Below are 18,035 nucleotides of genomic sequence, written 5' to 3' on the forward strand. Positions count from 1 at the left end.
TCTGAACTGAACTTAGGGCTGAATAGAATAGAAGGTTGCAAACGATTTGGTTGAATGCGAGACAGTAGCCAGGGAGGAGGAAGGAATCGGTGGCAAGGGAGCAGAGTATGTGGCAGGGGCTAAGGGACTTTGCTCCTCCCGATGTTAAGCTGGTGGAAGTGGTGACTCTTTCAAGACATAATGCCGGATGAATAGTCTGAGAGCAGACTGACAATCTAGGGGTCAAGTGAGGTGATGTACAGGGAGAACTAGGTGTCATCAGCATCCACGTGGAAGCTGGCCTGGTGTTTGCAGGTGATGTCACCAAGGGGCTACATGAAAAAGAAGCGAGGGCCAAGATAGATCCTTGGGGGACTTTGGAGGTGGTGTGGAGCGTGAAAAGAAACTACTACAGTAGTGAGAATGGATATTAGCCCAGAAAATCAGGAAATTAGAGGAGCATGTATCAAGAGTAATGCAATAATCATGGGGGGCTTTATTCTTCATCTAGACTGGACAAACCATATTTTCAAAAGTACCTTGGAGGACGAGTTCAAGGAATGCATTCAAGACAGTTTTCTAGAACAATATGTCGAGGAACCAGCTAGGGAACAGGCTATTTTAGATCTAGTATTGTAATGAGACAAGGTTAATTAGTAATCTTATAGCAAAGAATCCTCTGGGCAAGATGATAGATATAGTTAAGTCCAAAAGCAGGGTCTTAAAGTTAAACAAAGCCAATTACGGAGGTACGAGGGGGTGAGTTGGATAAAGTAGATTGGGAAATTAGATTAAAAGAATTGACGACAGATAAGCAATGGCAAACATTTAAAGAAATAATTCATAATTCTCAATGAATATATATTCCCTTGAGAAATTAAAATTCCACTGGAAAAGTGGTACAACCATGGCTAATTAGAGATGTTAAGGATAGTATTAGATTAAAGGAGGCTTACAATGTTGTCAAAAAGAGAACTAAGCCTGAGGATTGTGAGGATTTTAAAAATCAGCAAAGGATGACCAAGAAATTGATAGAGGGAGAAAATAGAATGAGAGTAAACTACCAAGAAATATAAAAACAGATTGTAAGAGTCAGCAAACGTATACGTAGGTCCCTTAGAGACAGCGACAGGAGAAATTATAATGGGGAATAAAAAAATGACAGCGAAGTTAAACAAAGAACATACTGTAAATTGTGGGGGACCAAGGGTCTAATGAGAGTGCGGAACTTAAAGTAATTAATATTAGTGAAGAAAATGTACTGGGAAAGTTTACAGGACTAAAAGCTGACAAATACCTGGACCTGATGGCATACATCTAAGGTTTTCAAAGAGATGGCTGCAGGGATAGTGGATGCATTGGTTTTGATCTTCTATAATTCCCTAGATTCTAGAACAGACCCCGTGGATTGAAAGGTCACAAATGTAACCCTGCTGTGCAAGAAAGGATGGAGAGAGAAAACAGGGAACTATAGATCAGTTAACCTGATATCAGCAGTAGGGAAAATGCTAGATTTTATTCTTAAGGGCGCCGTAACAGGGCACTTAGAAAATCACAGTATGATTAGAACATGAATATAAGAAATAGGTTCAGGAGTAGGCCACTTGGACCCTCGAGCCTGCTCCGCCATTCAATAAGATCATGGCTGATCTGATCTTGGCCTCAATTCCACTTCCCTGCCTGCTCCTCATAACCCTTGACTCCCTAGCATTCAAACATCTCTCTATCTCCATCTTAAATATATTCAATGATGCAGCCTCCACAGCTCTCACGGGTAGAGAATTCCAAAGATTCACGACCCTGTGAGAGAAGAAATTCCTCCTCATTTCAGTTTTAAGCGGGCGGCCCCTTATTCTTAAACTATGCCCCCTAGTTCTATATTCCCCCACGAGAGGAAACATCCTCTCTGCATCTACCCTGTCAAGTCCCCTCAGAATCTTATGTGTTTCAATAAGATCATCTCTCATTCTTCTAAACTCCAATGAGTATAGGCCCAACTTGCTCAACCTTTCTTCATAAGACAACCCCTTCATCTCAGGAATCAACCTCATGAACCTTCTCTGAACTGCCTCCAATGCAAGCATACCCCTCCTTAAATAAGGAGAACAAAATACACACAGTACTCCAGGTGTGGTCTCACCAAAGCCCTGTGCAGTTGTAGCAGGACTTCCCTACTTTTATACTCCATCCCCCTTGCAATAAAGGCCAACATTCCATTTGCCTTCCTAATTACTTGCTGTACCTGCATACTCACTTTTTGTGTTTCATGTACAAGGACCCCCAGATCCCTCTGTACCACAGCATTTTGTAATCTCTCTCCATTTAAATAATAATTTGCTTTTTTATTTTTCCTACCAAAGTGGATAATCTCACATTTTCCCACATCGTACTCCATCTGCCAAATTTTTGCCCACTCACTTAATCCATCTCTATCCCTTTGCAGATTCTTTGCATCCTCCTCACAACTTGCTTTTCCACCTATGTTTGTATCATCAGCAAATTTGGCTACATTACACTCGGTCCCTTCATCCAAGTCATTAATATAGATTGTAAATAGTTGAGGCCCCAGCACCGATCCCTGTGGCACCCCACTGGTTACAGTTTACCAACCAAAAAATGACCCATTTATCCCGACACTGTTTTCTGTAAGTTAGACAATCTTCTATCCATGCTCATATATTACCCCCAACCCCGTGAGCTCTTATCTTGTACAGTAACCTTTTATGTGGCACCTTATCGAATGCTTTCTGGAAATCCAAATACATGACATCTACTGGTTCCCCTTTATCCACCCTGCTCATTACATCGTCAAAGAACTTCTCAAAGATTAGGCATAGTCAGCACAATTTTATGAAAGTGAAATCATGTTTGACAAATCTATTAGAGTTTTTGAGGATATAACTAGCAGGGTAGATAAGTTGGAACCAGTGGATGTAGTATATTTGGATTTTCAGAAGGCATTCGATAAGATTGTAACACAAGATTAGGGTTTATGGGATTGAGGTAATATATTAGCGCGGATTGAGGATTGGTTAATGGACAGAACACAGAGAGTAGGAATAAACGGGTCATTTTCAGGATTTCAGGGTGTAACAAGTGGAGTGCCACAAGGATCAGCGCTTGGGCCTCAGCTACTTACAATCTATATCAATGATGAGGGGACCGAGTGTAATATATCCAAGTTTGCCTACAAAGCTAAATGGGAAAGTAAGCTGTGAGGAGGACGCAAAGAGGCTGCAAAAGGATGGTATATTAGCCTTTATTGCAAGGGTGTTGGTATATGAGAGTTACGAAGTCTTGCTGCAATTATATAGGGTTTTGGTGAGACCACACCTGGAATACTGTGTTTCTGGGACAAATATGGCTTAAGTAGCTCATGTACTAGCAGTGGCGCTGTTATTTTATCAGCAATAATTTTGTAAACTGCCAGCTCAGCTACATCTCACCAATATTGTACATAGTTGACTTTGTTATGGAGTTGGCTATTCTCATCACTCCACTTCTCTGCTACAGGATGAAGAAATGGGCTTCCTCTGCAGCTTGTCAAACAGCTCTACAAAATCTATCATTGGATGGATATGGAATATTGAAGTCACTAATCATGGCAGGATTATGCTGACAAGAGCTGATCAGAAAACTTTAAGCCATGGTCCAGAAAATCCCATTTCAAGGACCAGGCAGGGAGGCTACATTTGACACGGTTTCATTTCCCCCAATCCACACAGCAGGAGAGGTGCCAGGGAGGAATTACGCAATAATACCATCATCATCATAGGCAGTCCCTCGAAATCGAGGAAGACTTGCTTCCACTCTAAAAGTGAGTTCTCAGGTGGCTGTACAGTCCAATATGGGAATTACAGTCTCTGTCACAGGTGGGGCAGATAGTGGTTGAAGGAAAGGGTGGGTGGGGAGCCTGGGTTGCCACACGCTCCTTCCGTTGTCTGTGCTTGATTTCTGCATGCTCTCGGCGACGAGACTCAAGGTGCTCAGCGCCCTCCCGGATGCTCTTCCTCCATTTTGGATGATCTTGGACCAGTGATTCCCAGATGCCAGTGGGGATGTTGCACTTTATCAAGGAGGCTTCGAGGGTGTCCTTGGAAGCGTTTCCTCTGTCCACCTGGGACTCGCTTGCCATGTAGGAGTTCCGAGTAGAGCGCTTGCTTAGGGAGTCTCGTGTCGGGCATGCGGACGACATGGCAATAATATGACATAATCATCACAAACAAAAAGGATATGGTAAGAAGTCAAAAACAGTTCAGTATCAAAAAAACTTCAAGGAGGCAGAGGCATTGCAGACCAATTGCATATTGAGAGAAAGAAAGCCCTTATAGGTGATGTATAACAAGGGATTGGCTCCATTTTCCCCCATGTGTATACAGTTAACTAAATCCAACACTCTGAAGAAACCAACACTGGCAATGAAACAGCTGCATAGGCTCTTTTTGTGATCATTTTTTTTGCAATTATCAGCAAATGGCTAAGCATTTCAGAAGAGTACATCAGTCATCTCAACACAGGTGGACATGGTACCTTAACTAAAACAAGAGAAATCCTCTCTGTGGCTGGAATGACCAAGTTGTTATGTTTTGAGCATTTTGCCTGGATGACAGTATCAAGTAAACACACGGCATCTCTTACAAACTGAAACTTGCAGCTTTTGCTCTGTTGCACTAAGTTTGTGTAGTCCAGGTCCAACAACTGAAACCCATCACAAAAATATTAATTCAAGATAGTAAAGCAAACGGAATCTCAACTGAACATTTTAGTAAATAATAGTACGATTGCTTGAGATTGTCACAGCTCATTTCTGGAATCTTGATACATCTGTATTAGACTATCATAACACAGGACAACATTTGGAAATTGCATTTTTGTATGCCTCATTACACAGAATTATAGAACAGTACAGCACAAAAGTATGCCATTCAGCCCATTGAGTCTGCGCCAGCTCTTTCGAAGAGTAATCTAGTTAGTCCCACTCCCCTGTCCTTTCCCCATATCCCTGCAATTCTTTCTCCTTCACGTATGTATCTAATTCCCTTTTGAAGGCTACTATGAATTTGTATCCACCACCCTATCAGGCATTGTATTCCAAATCCTAACCACTTATTGAGTAAAAAGGTTTTTCCTCATGTCATCTCTGGTTCTTTTGCCAATCACCTTAAATCTGTGTCCTCTCATTATCAACCCTTCAGCCACTGGAAATAGTTTCTCTTTATTTACTCTATCTAAACCCTTTATGATTTTAAAAACCTGTATCACATCTATGTTCTATGTTCCTCTTAGCTTTCTCTGCATAAGGAGTTCAGTGGACAAAGGTCCAGATAAACATTCATCACAAACAATTCTTAATCAATCTAAGAGTATCCAGAAAAGTAATGGCTGCATTACTTTCGGAGCCACAGCCTCTAACTTACTTTTGTAAAATCTAGGTAAGAGATAATGGTTGTGATGAAAATTATGCGGAATTTCACATATGGCTTTCTCGGTTTATTTTGAACATGGGAACTAACACCACAAGCTTTTGTTGCTTTCTTAGGGATAAAGGGTTCAATTATATAATCTTCCTCCTGTGCTACAGTACTAACTTATCTCCTGTGATGAATAATACATATTTGTGGTTCAAACAACAACAACATGTATTTATATAGTGCCTTTAAAACATCCCAAGGCACTTCACAGGAGCGTTAAAAAACAAAATTTGACACTGAGACACAAGGCGATATTAGGGCAGGTCAAAGAGGTAGGTTTTAAGGAGCGTCTTAAAGGAGGAAAGAGTGGCAGAGAGGTTTAGGGAGGGAATTCCAGAGCTTAGGGCCTTGACCGCTGAAGGCACGGCCACCGATAGTTGAGCGATTAAAATCAAGGATACTCAAGAGGGCAGAATAGAGGAGTGCAGAAATCTCGGAAGGTTGTGGAGCTGGAGGAGATTATAGAGATAAGAACTAAGAACATAACATAACAAATAGGAGCAGAAGTAGGCCATATGGAGCCTCGAGCCTGCTCCGCCATTTAATAAGATCATGGATGATCATCGAACTCAGCTCCACTTTCCTGCCCGATCTCCATATCTCTTGATTCCCCTAGACTCCAAAAATTTGTCTATCAGAGACTCAGCATCCACAGCCCTCTGGAGTAGAGAATTCCAAAGATTCACAACCCTGAGTGAAGAAATTCCTCCTCATCTCTGTCTTAAATGGCCTACCCATTATCTTGAGACTGTGCCCCCTAGTTCTAGACTCTCCAGCCAGGGGAAACAACCTCTCAGCATCTACTCTGTCAATCCCCTTCAGAATCTTGTATGTTTCAATGAGATCACCTCTCATTTTTCTAAGCTCCAGAGTATAGGCCCATTCTACACACGATCTCATCATAAGACAGCCCTCTCATCCCAGGAATGAATCTCTTGAACCGTTGTTGCTCAGCCTCCAAGGCAAGTATATCCTTCCTGAGATAAGGAGACCAAAACTGTACACAGTACTCCAGGTGTGGTCTCACCAAAACCTTGTACAATTGTAGCAAGACTTCCTTACTCTTATACTCCAACTCCCTTGCAATAAAGGACAACATGCCATTTTCCTTCCTTATTTCTTGCTGTACCTGCATGCTAGCTTTCTGTGTTTCTTACACATGGATACCCAAATCTCTCTGAACACCAATATTTAAAAGTTTCTCACCCATTTAAAAAATATTCTATTTTTCTATTTTTCCTACCAAAGTGAATAACCTCACATTTCCCTACATTATACTCCATCTGCCACCTTACTGCCCACTCACTTAGTCTATCTATATCCCTTTGCAGACATTTTGTGTTCTCCTCACAACTTACTGTCCCACCTAGCTTTGTATCATCAGCAAACTTGGATACATTACACCCTTCATCTAGGTCATTAATAGATTGTAAATAGCTGAGGCCCCAGCAATGATCCTCATGGCACCCTACTAGTTACAGCCTCCCAACCTGAAAAAGACCCGTTTATCTCTACTCTCAGTTTTCAATCTGTTAACTAATCCTCTATCCATGTTAATACATTACCTCCAATCCCATGAGCCCTTATCTTGTGTAATAACCTTATCGAATGCCTTTTGGAAATCCAAATATACTATATCCACTGGTTCCCCTTTATCTACCCTGCTAGTTACATCCTCAAAAAGTTCTAATAAATTTGTCAAACACGATTTCCCTTTCATAAAACCATGTTGACTCTGCCTAATCATGTAATGATTTTCTAAGTGCCCTGATACCACTTCCTTAACAATGGATTCCAGCATTTTCCCGATGACTGATGTCAGGCTAACTGGCTTGTAGTTCCTGTTTTCTCTCTCCCTCCTTTCTTGAATAGCGGTGTTATATTTGCTACCTTCTAATCTGTTGGGACCGTTCTAGAATCTAGGGAATTTTGAAAGATCAAAACCAATGCATCCACGAGGGATAGGGAGGAGTGAGGCCATGGAGGGAAACAAGGATGAGAATTTTAAAATTGAGGCATAGCTTAACTGGGAACCAACGTTGGTCAGCTAGCACAGGGGTGAAGTGTGAACGGGACTTGGTGTGAGTTAGGACATGGGCAACAGAGTTTTGGATCACCTCTAGTTTTCATAGGGTAGAATGTGAGAGGCCAGCCAGGAGCACATTGGAATAGTCAAGTCTAGAGGTAACAAAGGCATGGATGAGGGTTTCAGCAGCAGATGAGCTGAGGCAGGGGTGGAGTCGGGCGATGTTACGGAGGTGGAAATAGGTTGTCGTAGTGATGGCGCAGCAATGTGGTCAGAAGCTCATTCTGGGGTAAACTATGACACCATGGTTGCAAACAGTCTGATTCCACCTCAGACAGTTACTAGGGAGAGGGATGGAGTCAGTAGCTAGGAAACAGAGTTTGTGGCGGGGATCAAAGGCAACGGCTTTGGTCTTCCCAATATTTAATTGGAGGAAATTTATGCTCATCCAGTCTTAGATGTCGAACAAGCAGTCTGACAATTTAGAAACTGTGGAGGGGTCGAAAGAGGTGGTGGTGAGGTAGAGTTGGGTGTTATCAGCGTACATGTGGAAGCTGATGCGTGTTTTCAGACGATAATTGCCGAGGGACAGCATGCAGATGAGAAATTGGAGGGAGCTAAGGGTAGATCCTTGGAGGACACCAGAGGTAACAATGTGGGAGTGGGAAGAGAAACCATTGCAGGTGATTCATCAGTGGTGATTGTGAGAATATCAAGCTGTTTTTCAATTTTCTTTATTTCTGCGAATCATCACTGATGCTGGTTAGGGTTCCATTAGAATCAACAGGCCTTTGGTACCTTACCCAAGTGACTAATCTTCATTGATGAATTTGTACACGGTGAGTAGCCATTGGCTATTCCAGCATCGCACCATGTATTTTTACATTTTATTCTTGGGATGTGGGTGACACTAGCAAGGCAACATTTATTGCTCATCCCTGGGTGTCCTGATATCATTAAAACTCAACAAAGTCCTGTGGAAATGGAGCTAAGTGTAGGCCAGACCAGGTAAGGGTGTCAGGATCTTAGTGAACTAGTTGGGGTTTTACAATAATCCGACAGAAATTCATGGTATTTTTCTGGAGCTAGCACAAGATTTTTTTAAATTCAGCTTCAGAATGTACCATAGTGGGACTTGCACTTCTGACCTCACAGCCAAGTCCAAATCTATCCTTATCAGACACAGACACACACACACACTCTTTCCAAGAATAAACACTAGACAGCAATCAAGAGCAGGAACGCTGGCTAGTTTGTCCCTTCTATGCACAGGACTGTGGTGGCCAATAATGGAACACAGACCTGGGACTGATGACAGACCAGAGTACATAATCAGTAAACCTACACAGACATTGGTGGCGAGAACGGAAAAATTATAAAAAATGAACAAAGCACTACATAAAACATTTTTAAATGTCTTCCGTTCTGCACACTGAACTTGTAAATACCTCTCAAAATGGACGAGTCTTACCTAGCATGCGAACACATTGGGCATTCTGATCTGGACTGTCAAATGAGATAGCTCCACACCTCTGAAAGAAAAAAAACATTTTTTCTCAATAGTATAGATCTTTAACCTAAGGATACCATCCTCTTTGTATTTTTTTAAAGAACGCAAGCTTAATTTTTTCAACGTTATTGAAAAAAGAGAATTCTGATTATTAAAGACTTAAAAAAAAAACACCCCACTCCCCCACAAAGGCTCTGTGGGTACAGGAACCACCTGGTATGGTACTGAACCAAGCAGACTTGAAAAGTCAGCCTTCCCAGGCTCGAATGGGGAAGAAAAGAACAGCTAATGTTCGCACTCATGATTGGTATGCAGAAACCCACCCTACTGTAAAGTATGCATATTTGGATGTTGAAAGAGCAGGGGATTCGGCTCAGTTCTGATGCACTTCACATTACCCTACTGATATCATAATTCACGTTCACACATGCCAATTTAGGTGAAGCACCAGAGAACTGAGGATAGCCAACACAAGTCACTGTCCTCGGAACAGAAAGCAAAAAAAGTCAGATTATTTTGCGGAACAAAAGATTTATGAATTAGGGCATCATTAAAAGTTACAAATTAGACTTGACCCTTCAAGTGGTCTTTCATTTACATTGCTGATTCAATGCTTTCCTTAATGAAGGTTGAAATGCAACTTATGGATTTCTCATGTGAGTAGGCCTTCATACTGACTACAAATTCAGGGCCATGGTCTGTATTTCAGAGTAAAATCATGAGGACAAGATTATTGAGACCCCACCTTCCATCTCTGGTGGACGTAAAAGATCCCATGGCACTATTTCAAAGAAGAGTAGGGGTTTCTCACAGACTACTAGTAAATAATTCTTGCCATGTCCATGATTTTCTACTGGGTCTTCGCTGGTGGGTTCTGATGTTGTATCAGCTCCTTTGTAATTAAGTACAATATCTGGGGAGACTCGGACCTCACCATTCTGGCACAGAGTATGTACCCCTCCGTGCACCCAAAAATGGGGATTTCCAAATTTCTGGCCCAATGTATCTTCAGTGTTCACATGTCAAAGCCTTATAATCAGCACATTTTGAATTATCAACATTTTGGGGCTATGTCAGCTTTTTGGAAACTGTTGCCACTTTTGCACATTTTGCAAGTAGGCATGTATGCTGCGCACAAAACTGATCTTCACAAACCAATTAATGAACATGATGATCTCACTCCATGAGGAAAATTCAGAAAGATGACCAGATTGAAATGATATGAAAAAGATAGCTATATGGGAAACATATTTTACTTAATGGGAATACAATCTGTGCCTGTAAACACTTGAATTGATAAAACTGAAAATGAGTTACCTACAACCAGAGTAGTGAAAATACAATATACATCTTATAACTTCCTTCCTCAAAAACATCTCACTCACATCTCCTTTCGCAGTTTTGCTTATTTTAATGAAAAAAATGTATCTGAAAGAATGGGATTATAAACAAAAACAAAATGAGGCTAGGTCAAAAATAATATCTGAAACCAGAATTGGATTAATGTTTAGAATTCACTTAATGGCCGGAATCTACCAACCCTGCGAGTGCGGGTTTGGCGGCAGGCCCGCTGTCAAAATGACCCTGATTGACAGTGAGTCCCGCTCTAAACCCGCCTCCGTGTGAGTTTCTGACCCGTTATGTCTGTACGGACCTGACACCAGCGGCGGGCTATTTCATTAAGGTACTTAACAGGTAGTTTAGTGCTATTTAAGAGAATTAAAACCAGGCACTTACAATTTTACCAACTTTTTGAAGGATTTGATGTCCCTCGGGGAACACACCAGGTAAGTGGAGTCAGGTTCTCAGTGACTCTTAATTGCTTTGACAAGTTGACAACTGCAGAAGTGGTATAAAAGCTACCATTTCATAGCTGTTCACTTTCCAATGCCTTCAGGATTTGGAAGAAACTTTTGAGCTGTATGTAGGTTGGAAGTTGTTTGCAGTGAACTCTCTATTCACTGTCATCTCCTTGGAGCAACCTCTCTCACCATTGACAGATCGCTTCTGTCATTTCAACCTCACCTGCCATCTATTCCAGCAGCATTGGTGACCTTGACAAAATCTCACCTTATTCCTCAGAATCCCATGATGATCAGCCCCAACACCAACATCAATGAACACACCAGCATCACCAACAGCAACACCAACCTTCTCCACAATCACCTGATGCTGCACCGGACACAGGCCATCAGCACCTGACTACATTGCTGCGTGGGAGGCCCGGGATGGCTTCATCATGGCCACATTTACTTCACATGATGCTGTACACCCTGACTGCCACATGTTGCACCAGGTTGGCACCACCCCACACTAGCTCCATAAAGCATCCCTGCAATGTCCAACTTATTCCTTTCACGCTCATCATCATTGTGGGGGGTACCCCTGTGTCCCACCATTCATTATAATTCACTAAACCATTTCCAAAGGTGCCCACAAATCTGTCCAAGAACATAAAGTGCTGAAAATAAAGATTTCAATGTTTGGCAACACAGCAACATAAACATTGGCTAAAGGACCGAAGTGCCTACCCTTGTGAGTTGTTAGTTGGTATGATTGGACAAGGATGAAGGTAAGTGTGAGGGGTGGCTAATGAGATGGGGAACTGATCATGTAGATAGAGGAATGGGTGAAGGTAAGTTGGTGTGAGTAAGGATGTGCAGGGGTAGAGTAGGGAATGCAGAGTGATGAGGATTGTGATGAGTGGCGCAGCAGGATGAGATTGAGTGTGGCTTTGCAGTAACGTTTCCTGATCTACTGATCATTGAAAAGTTTGTGCCACTGCAGCCTTGCCCTCGTAACGACATCTCTGCTTGTGCCCTCCTGTGCAATGTGCAACCAGGCTGTGTTGGTGTCCTGGGGAGGTCCTTTCCACTCAAGAAGACCTCCCTGCATGCTGTGACTTCCACCATAAACATCTGGAGGGTCATGGGAGAGCCTAGGTGCAGCTGTGCACCTCTGTACAGTCATTGTCAATTTTTGCAACACCTCAATGCTGTAGAACACTGACAGAAGAACTGTCAAAATCATTGTAAGCATGATATCTTTAAGGAAACCGGCTGATGACACGTCATTAAATTACATCCCCAGACCCACTTCCTGTTAATTGGCCGAGAAGTCCGCAGGGCAGGCTTAATAAGCACAATCATCGGAAAATTCAGGAGAGAGGGCGGGCTCAAGTCAGGAGCGGCTTTACCACAACGCCACCAACCCCGGCCGCACTCAACTTGCCGCATGTGGCGAAATAGCAGCCAGAGGGTCTGTAAGGAAGCAGGATAATGGCAGAATTATATTTCAAAGTATTAGCTTAAAGCAGGCAGGATGGTAATGGTAGAATTCAAATATGGGGTTATTAAGTTTCAGGTGATACATTAGCTAGAATAAAATTCAGGTGATCCAACAGTAAACTAAAACCGGTTTGATCATATTGTGTGAGGTACTGATATGAGGACCATTTGATCACATTGTATGGGCTGCTGACCATTTTATCACAGCATGAGGGCTCTTGATCAAGGGAAGTAAAGGCAGCTGGGTGAGATTATGATCTTTACACAACCCAAAAATGAGCTTCCATATTAATTAAATGGGTTTGCATTCAAAGTAAAGTGAACAATACAAGAAAGATGTGATAGTGGACTAACTGAACCTGGACCACAGGGTGGTCAAATGACATGGCAAAAAAGAAGACGGGATATAAACTGAGAGAAAGATAGAACTCATTCTAGAGAATCGAAGGAAGAACTTCTTCGGTGGTCACTCGTATCAAGGATGACTTGCTTTCACACTATTAAAATGAATTATTAATACACCAAAAAGGGATGAGTTCACAGGTGTTTCAATGAAGGACTTGACATTCCAGGTCCCGAACTACATATTGAAGGGTGGAAGATGCCTGTGCGTGGATTTTTTTTAACGTGTGGTGGCCATTGCACACCAGCCACCACAGGGACTGGACAGAGCTAGGTCTTGGTCCAGTGGCAAGGAGAAACCAAGATGACTGGAGACCAGCTCTGCTGCACGGACCTAGTGCGCACACATACCACAGTGTGGGCTGGCCCGTGCTGCCCCTGGGCCCTCGCCTCTTCTGGGTCTCGAACTCTCGCCTCTCCTGGGCCCCGATCACGTCGCTCTACAACCTTCGCCCGGACCTCGCCGCTCCTCTGCTGCCTCTCCTGCTGTAGCTGCCCACGCTCCAATCAGCGACCTTGATTTTGATGATGTCCAATCCAGTCGCCCTTCTCCAAATCGTCGCCCTCCTTCACCAGCTCATGCTGCTTCCTGAAGTGGCATGCCTCCATGCTGCTCCGGGCCGCCACAAAGGAAGAACACCAGAAAGAGGAAGAGGTTACATCTCTACCCATGAGGAGCGGGTAATACCATTTTGCTTATTCTCTGCACTATTGCTAAAGTGATTGGGCCGAAATTCATGGTCTCAAAAAAACCCTATTACTGTCCGTTTGCGCGGGCCATGCGTCGGAATCCTGTGATCGCCGCTTTGTGTTCAACTGACCAATCTGACCCAAATTCAGGTCGGGAATTTTTCGGCCTGGACCAGATACCACCCGATGCTGATCACCACTTTCCCCTCCTTAAAAATGCACCGACCGAAATTCAGGTCGAAAAATCGGAGCCCCACCGTGCGGTGTCCCCAACAGCTTTCTCGGTCGGTGCACCTTATCCGGAGTGTGTGCGGCCAGGCAGCACAGCGGTCCTTCAAGGGGAGGGCCCACTGCCGCGGCCGCCATGTATTTATGTTTGCCGGCCAACTTCCCGATCAACCAGCAAGATCGTGCCCATGGGGTTCGGCTGGGCTGCCAACGGGCAGCCTGCACCCCTCTTGAGTGCCAGGCTGCTGGCCCGGCCGAAACACTCCCTGGTGGCCTAGTGGCCAAAGATTTAAAATGCCCGATTCTCTCCCCTTTAACGGAGGGGAGAGCGCGTGGTGATGCACACGTGCTGTGACGTTACCCCTATTCCAGCCTCTCAGCCTGACTTCCTGTCTATCTCCTACCCCCACAATGACCGATTTCCTTTGGGACTTTGAAAAATTTAAAAGTCCTGAAAATCGATCATACGACCGCATCATGGATCCCTGCAGTAAGAACATTTTTTTTTTTTTTTTAAATCGGAGGTGCGCCAGCTTTCTTGCGCTACTGAAGTTTGGCCCCATTGTATTTACTTATTCCATATCAATTAAGTCATCACAAAACAACTTGTATTTATAGAGCGATTTTAAGGTAGTAAAACGTCCCAAGGCACTTCACAGGAGTGTTATAAGACAAAAATTTGAAACAAGAAATTATGGCGGATCAAAGAGGTCAGTTTTAAGGTGGGTCTTAAAAGAGGAAAGCGAGGCAGAGAGGCGCACAGGTTTCGGAAGGGAGTTCGAGAGCTTAGGGCCTAGGCAGCTGAAGGCACAGCCACCGATGGTTGAGCGATTATAAGAGGGGATGCTCAAGAGGGCAGAATTAGAGGAGCGCAGATATCTCAGGGGGGTTGAGCAAGTTGACATTCACACAACCAATATGAATCTCCCTCGGATACTTACAGTACCATATATCTACCCCAAGTAGTTTATAAATGGATTGCAGTTACCAAGCCTATTCAATGTTGACATTTTCATCAGTTGCAGGCAGGAGAGAAATTATTCAAACTTAAACAAAGCTGTGTGATTAGCTGTTTGTGCATGACTTTTTAAAAAGTTTGAACAGTCATTCAAACTTCTTTTTCAGGATATAAAGTGAGGTCTTATTTTTTTTTAAAATCAAGAGACAACTTAAGAGTTTTATTGAAAGAAAAAACCACTCAGTCTGAATCTCCTTAAAAGAAAGCAAAACTATTTGAAACTTCCAAGAAGTTGTTTAATGGGCTCCCACAGTAATAAGAAATGCTGAGTTGCTCTGGGGTTTCCGCAGGTCTTCTGCTGAAGTTACAGGGGATGATCAGTAGCACCCTGGCAGAAATACAATCCTTTTGTGAATTTGGAAATTACTTTTAAAGAATTAGCTTATTTCTTAAGAGTTGCTTTCTATAAATTATTTTGCCAATGAAAAGTTAGTTAATACATGTTTTACTGTAAATATATAATTATATGATTTACTTATTTGCTGGTTCATCTTTTGTTAAATTAATTTGCTTAAAGTTTTAAAATTTCAAACAAGGCATGAAGATTTGATACAAAAACTGAAAATGCTGGAAACGCTCAGCATGTCAGTCAGCAGCTATGGAGGGAAGAAACAAGTTGACGTTTCAGATGTAGACCCTTCATCAGAACTACACCTAAAATGTTGATGTTCTCTACACACATGCTGATCTGCCAAGTGTTTCTAGCATTTTCTTTATATGTTTCAGACATACAGCATCTGTACTTTTTTTTGATTCTGCAGGTGTGATGCCCTATTTGTTTAACAAAGACAAGTAAGATCCTTTGAAGACACAGGGTAAGTCCAGTAGCTAAACGTAATTGAAAGACAGGATTTTCTGATTTGTTATTGTGGGCACGTCATTGAAAGATTACCTTAATGTTGAGAGTAAGGTAGACACACTGGAAGATCTGGGGAGTTGGGAGTGGCGAGTGGCCATGAAAATAATCCAAGTTGTGAACATTCATAGTGAAAAGGAGCCAAATGGGGCTGGAGAATGTAAAGATATACAGATGTAGGTGTGTAGAGAGCGGATAAGGAGGAACAGAATGGAGCTGTGATAAGAGGAAACAGAAGCAAGCTGAAACAGTTTACTGGGACAGTTTAGTCTGTGTATCTTTGAGAGGAGGTAGAAAACAGGAATGCAGGATTGGGAGCTATTCTACCACCTCATTTTCTTAACAGAACAAAGCTCTATGTAAACTTTCACTAAACAAATACTGCTTTCCTTTACTCTTGGCTTTAGCTGTGTGTAATATAAAAGAAAAGTATTGGAACCTTGGTCTGTCATATGAGAAGATGCACATTCTTGGGTTCCACCCATCACCTGCTTGGCTGTGTGCTTAAAGGATATGCAACCGTTTTGATTCCTCCATCTGTATCCCACCTTGGGAAAAGATTGCTGAAAATGGCTGCTAAAAAGCAGTAGTCGTCTACCATATCTATGCACAACAGAATGTCAATTCTTGTACAATGTCTTCAAAACATGCACACATGCACGAATTATAATGATAACAGACTTCAAAATGAGAGAAATTGCAGCATGCATTTCTGCAAAGTGAACTGCATTAACACTTTATTCTTTTTACAGTTAAAGTGGCATTGTCTGTACTATAAAGTGTAGAAAATGTTATTGGACATGCAATATAATGATGCAAGTATCACTGAAATAATTCATGACATCATGTTTATATAATGTCATTGTGATGCACAATAAAAGTTTGCAAGCAGTTTAATGAAGAGGGTGAATCTTTAATGCTTTATCAATATTATGATGCAGACTCCCTGCCAAAAGTAGATTTGTTCTCATAAAGATACAATTTTATAATTTTTGTCTCCTCATAAGGTGCAATTTTATAAAAAATTTTTAATAGCAAAAAATGAAGGCCTTTTCAAATCTTTGGCATTTCTATTTGAGGTTAATTGTTGATCAAACATTAATTTGAAAGAACACTGTGAAGTAAGGTGGTGGGTGGAAGGTCACATAACACCTTGAAGATTTATGATGCAAAGTACTCTTTGAAGTGTTAACGTCTTTGAAATTAGGACCGCTGAAACAGCATTACCATGATTTTCAAACAACGCCAACATGCCTGCCAAGTTTCAAAGGAAAGAATAATAATAAAGTTGCTTACATGTTATGAAATCACTCCCATTTACTTTATTTAAATATACATACTGTGAAGTATGCAAGGCAGTCTTTTTTTTCTTCTTCCTTCCCCCACCCACCTTCCCACCAGTCCACAAACATATTGCAACATTTTGGTGGAGGCAGAAAACTGACTGAAGCAAATTGGCCACTCATTATACATCTCAGCTGATTTTCCTTTACACTGCCCCACTCCCACAAAATAACAGGACGGAAATCAGAGTCCCGGTGGAACTGGGTTCCACCCCATTTCCTGGTGCCTGATTCAGAAAGCTGCTGAGATTCTGCTTTGGTCCTGATTGCAATTTTGAGGTTGGAGATTTTATTCATGCTCATGGCAAAATGTCATAATCCCCAGGTTAAGTGTGAAGGTCTTTCTTGGAAATGGGATGAACTGCTCCCTCAAAGTTCTCAGTTATATGTTCTACTTTTGAAAATTACAAAAGTAGCACAGTTAGGTATAGCGACATTACAGGTAGGTGAATAAATCAATCAACACTTTCATATGAATTTTCCTTGCCTGCTATATTAACAAAGGCATTAACCCTATTGGCAAGTAACACCTTGCATAAATTAACAGAGGAACTTCATATTAATGCATTTGTTACCATTTTATTCCAAGATACAATTTAAATCCAAAATACATCAATTACAATGCAATGATATGCAGCAAAGTCACAGGGAACAATTACAACTTTATTGGTCAACATCAGCATAGTTGATTCTTAGTCGCTATTTTGAAATGGCCTTACAAGCCACTCGGTTGTATCAAACCGCTATCTGCAGTGGTAAAGAAGAAGGCCCCACTACCATCTTCTCAGGGCAACAAGGGATAAGCAGTAAATGATGGCCTTGCCAATAACACCCACATCCGGAGAATATTGAGCACTTCATACACACCCGGCAAGCTGCAATTTTCGGCCCAATTATATATATCTATACTTTAAAAAAAATAAAATTTATTTTCACTTGAACAAAGACTACAATAGTTTAAATAACATATCGTACTAATAATATCCTAAAGACATCGGGTTAAGAAATCTCTCATCAAAGGCATGCAGTCTTTTATTCATGAAGTTTGTAAAATTCCATGGGAGCTCTCCAGGCCCCTTACATAAAATCACAGAAATTTACAGCATAGCAGGAGGCCATTTGGCCCATCATGTCTGTGCCGGCCAAAAAAAGCTATCCCGCCTAATTCCATTTTCCAGCTCTTGGTCTGTAGATCTGCAGCTTACAGCACTTCAAGAGTGTAATG

At 42.0% G+C, this 18,035-nt stretch overlaps 1 protein-coding gene across 1 annotated transcript in view; it reads right to left on the minus strand.

Moving 5' to 3' along the window:
* LOC139266885 (3',5'-cyclic-AMP phosphodiesterase 7B-like) overlaps positions 1-18,035 on the minus strand; it is a 258,407-nt gene that overhangs the window by 181,709 nt on the left and 58,663 nt on the right. Inside the window, exon 2 of the mRNA XM_070884501.1 lies at positions 8,948-9,008. Coding sequence (XP_070740602.1) covers positions 8,948-9,008 — 61 coding nt within the window. The remainder of the gene's footprint in view (positions 1-8,947; positions 9,009-18,035) is intronic.

Source organism: Pristiophorus japonicus, chromosome 7 (assembly GCF_044704955.1).
Source record: "Pristiophorus japonicus isolate sPriJap1 chromosome 7, sPriJap1.hap1, whole genome shotgun sequence".
In the NCBI taxonomy this organism is placed as follows: domain Eukaryota; kingdom Metazoa; phylum Chordata; class Chondrichthyes; family Pristiophoridae; genus Pristiophorus; species Pristiophorus japonicus.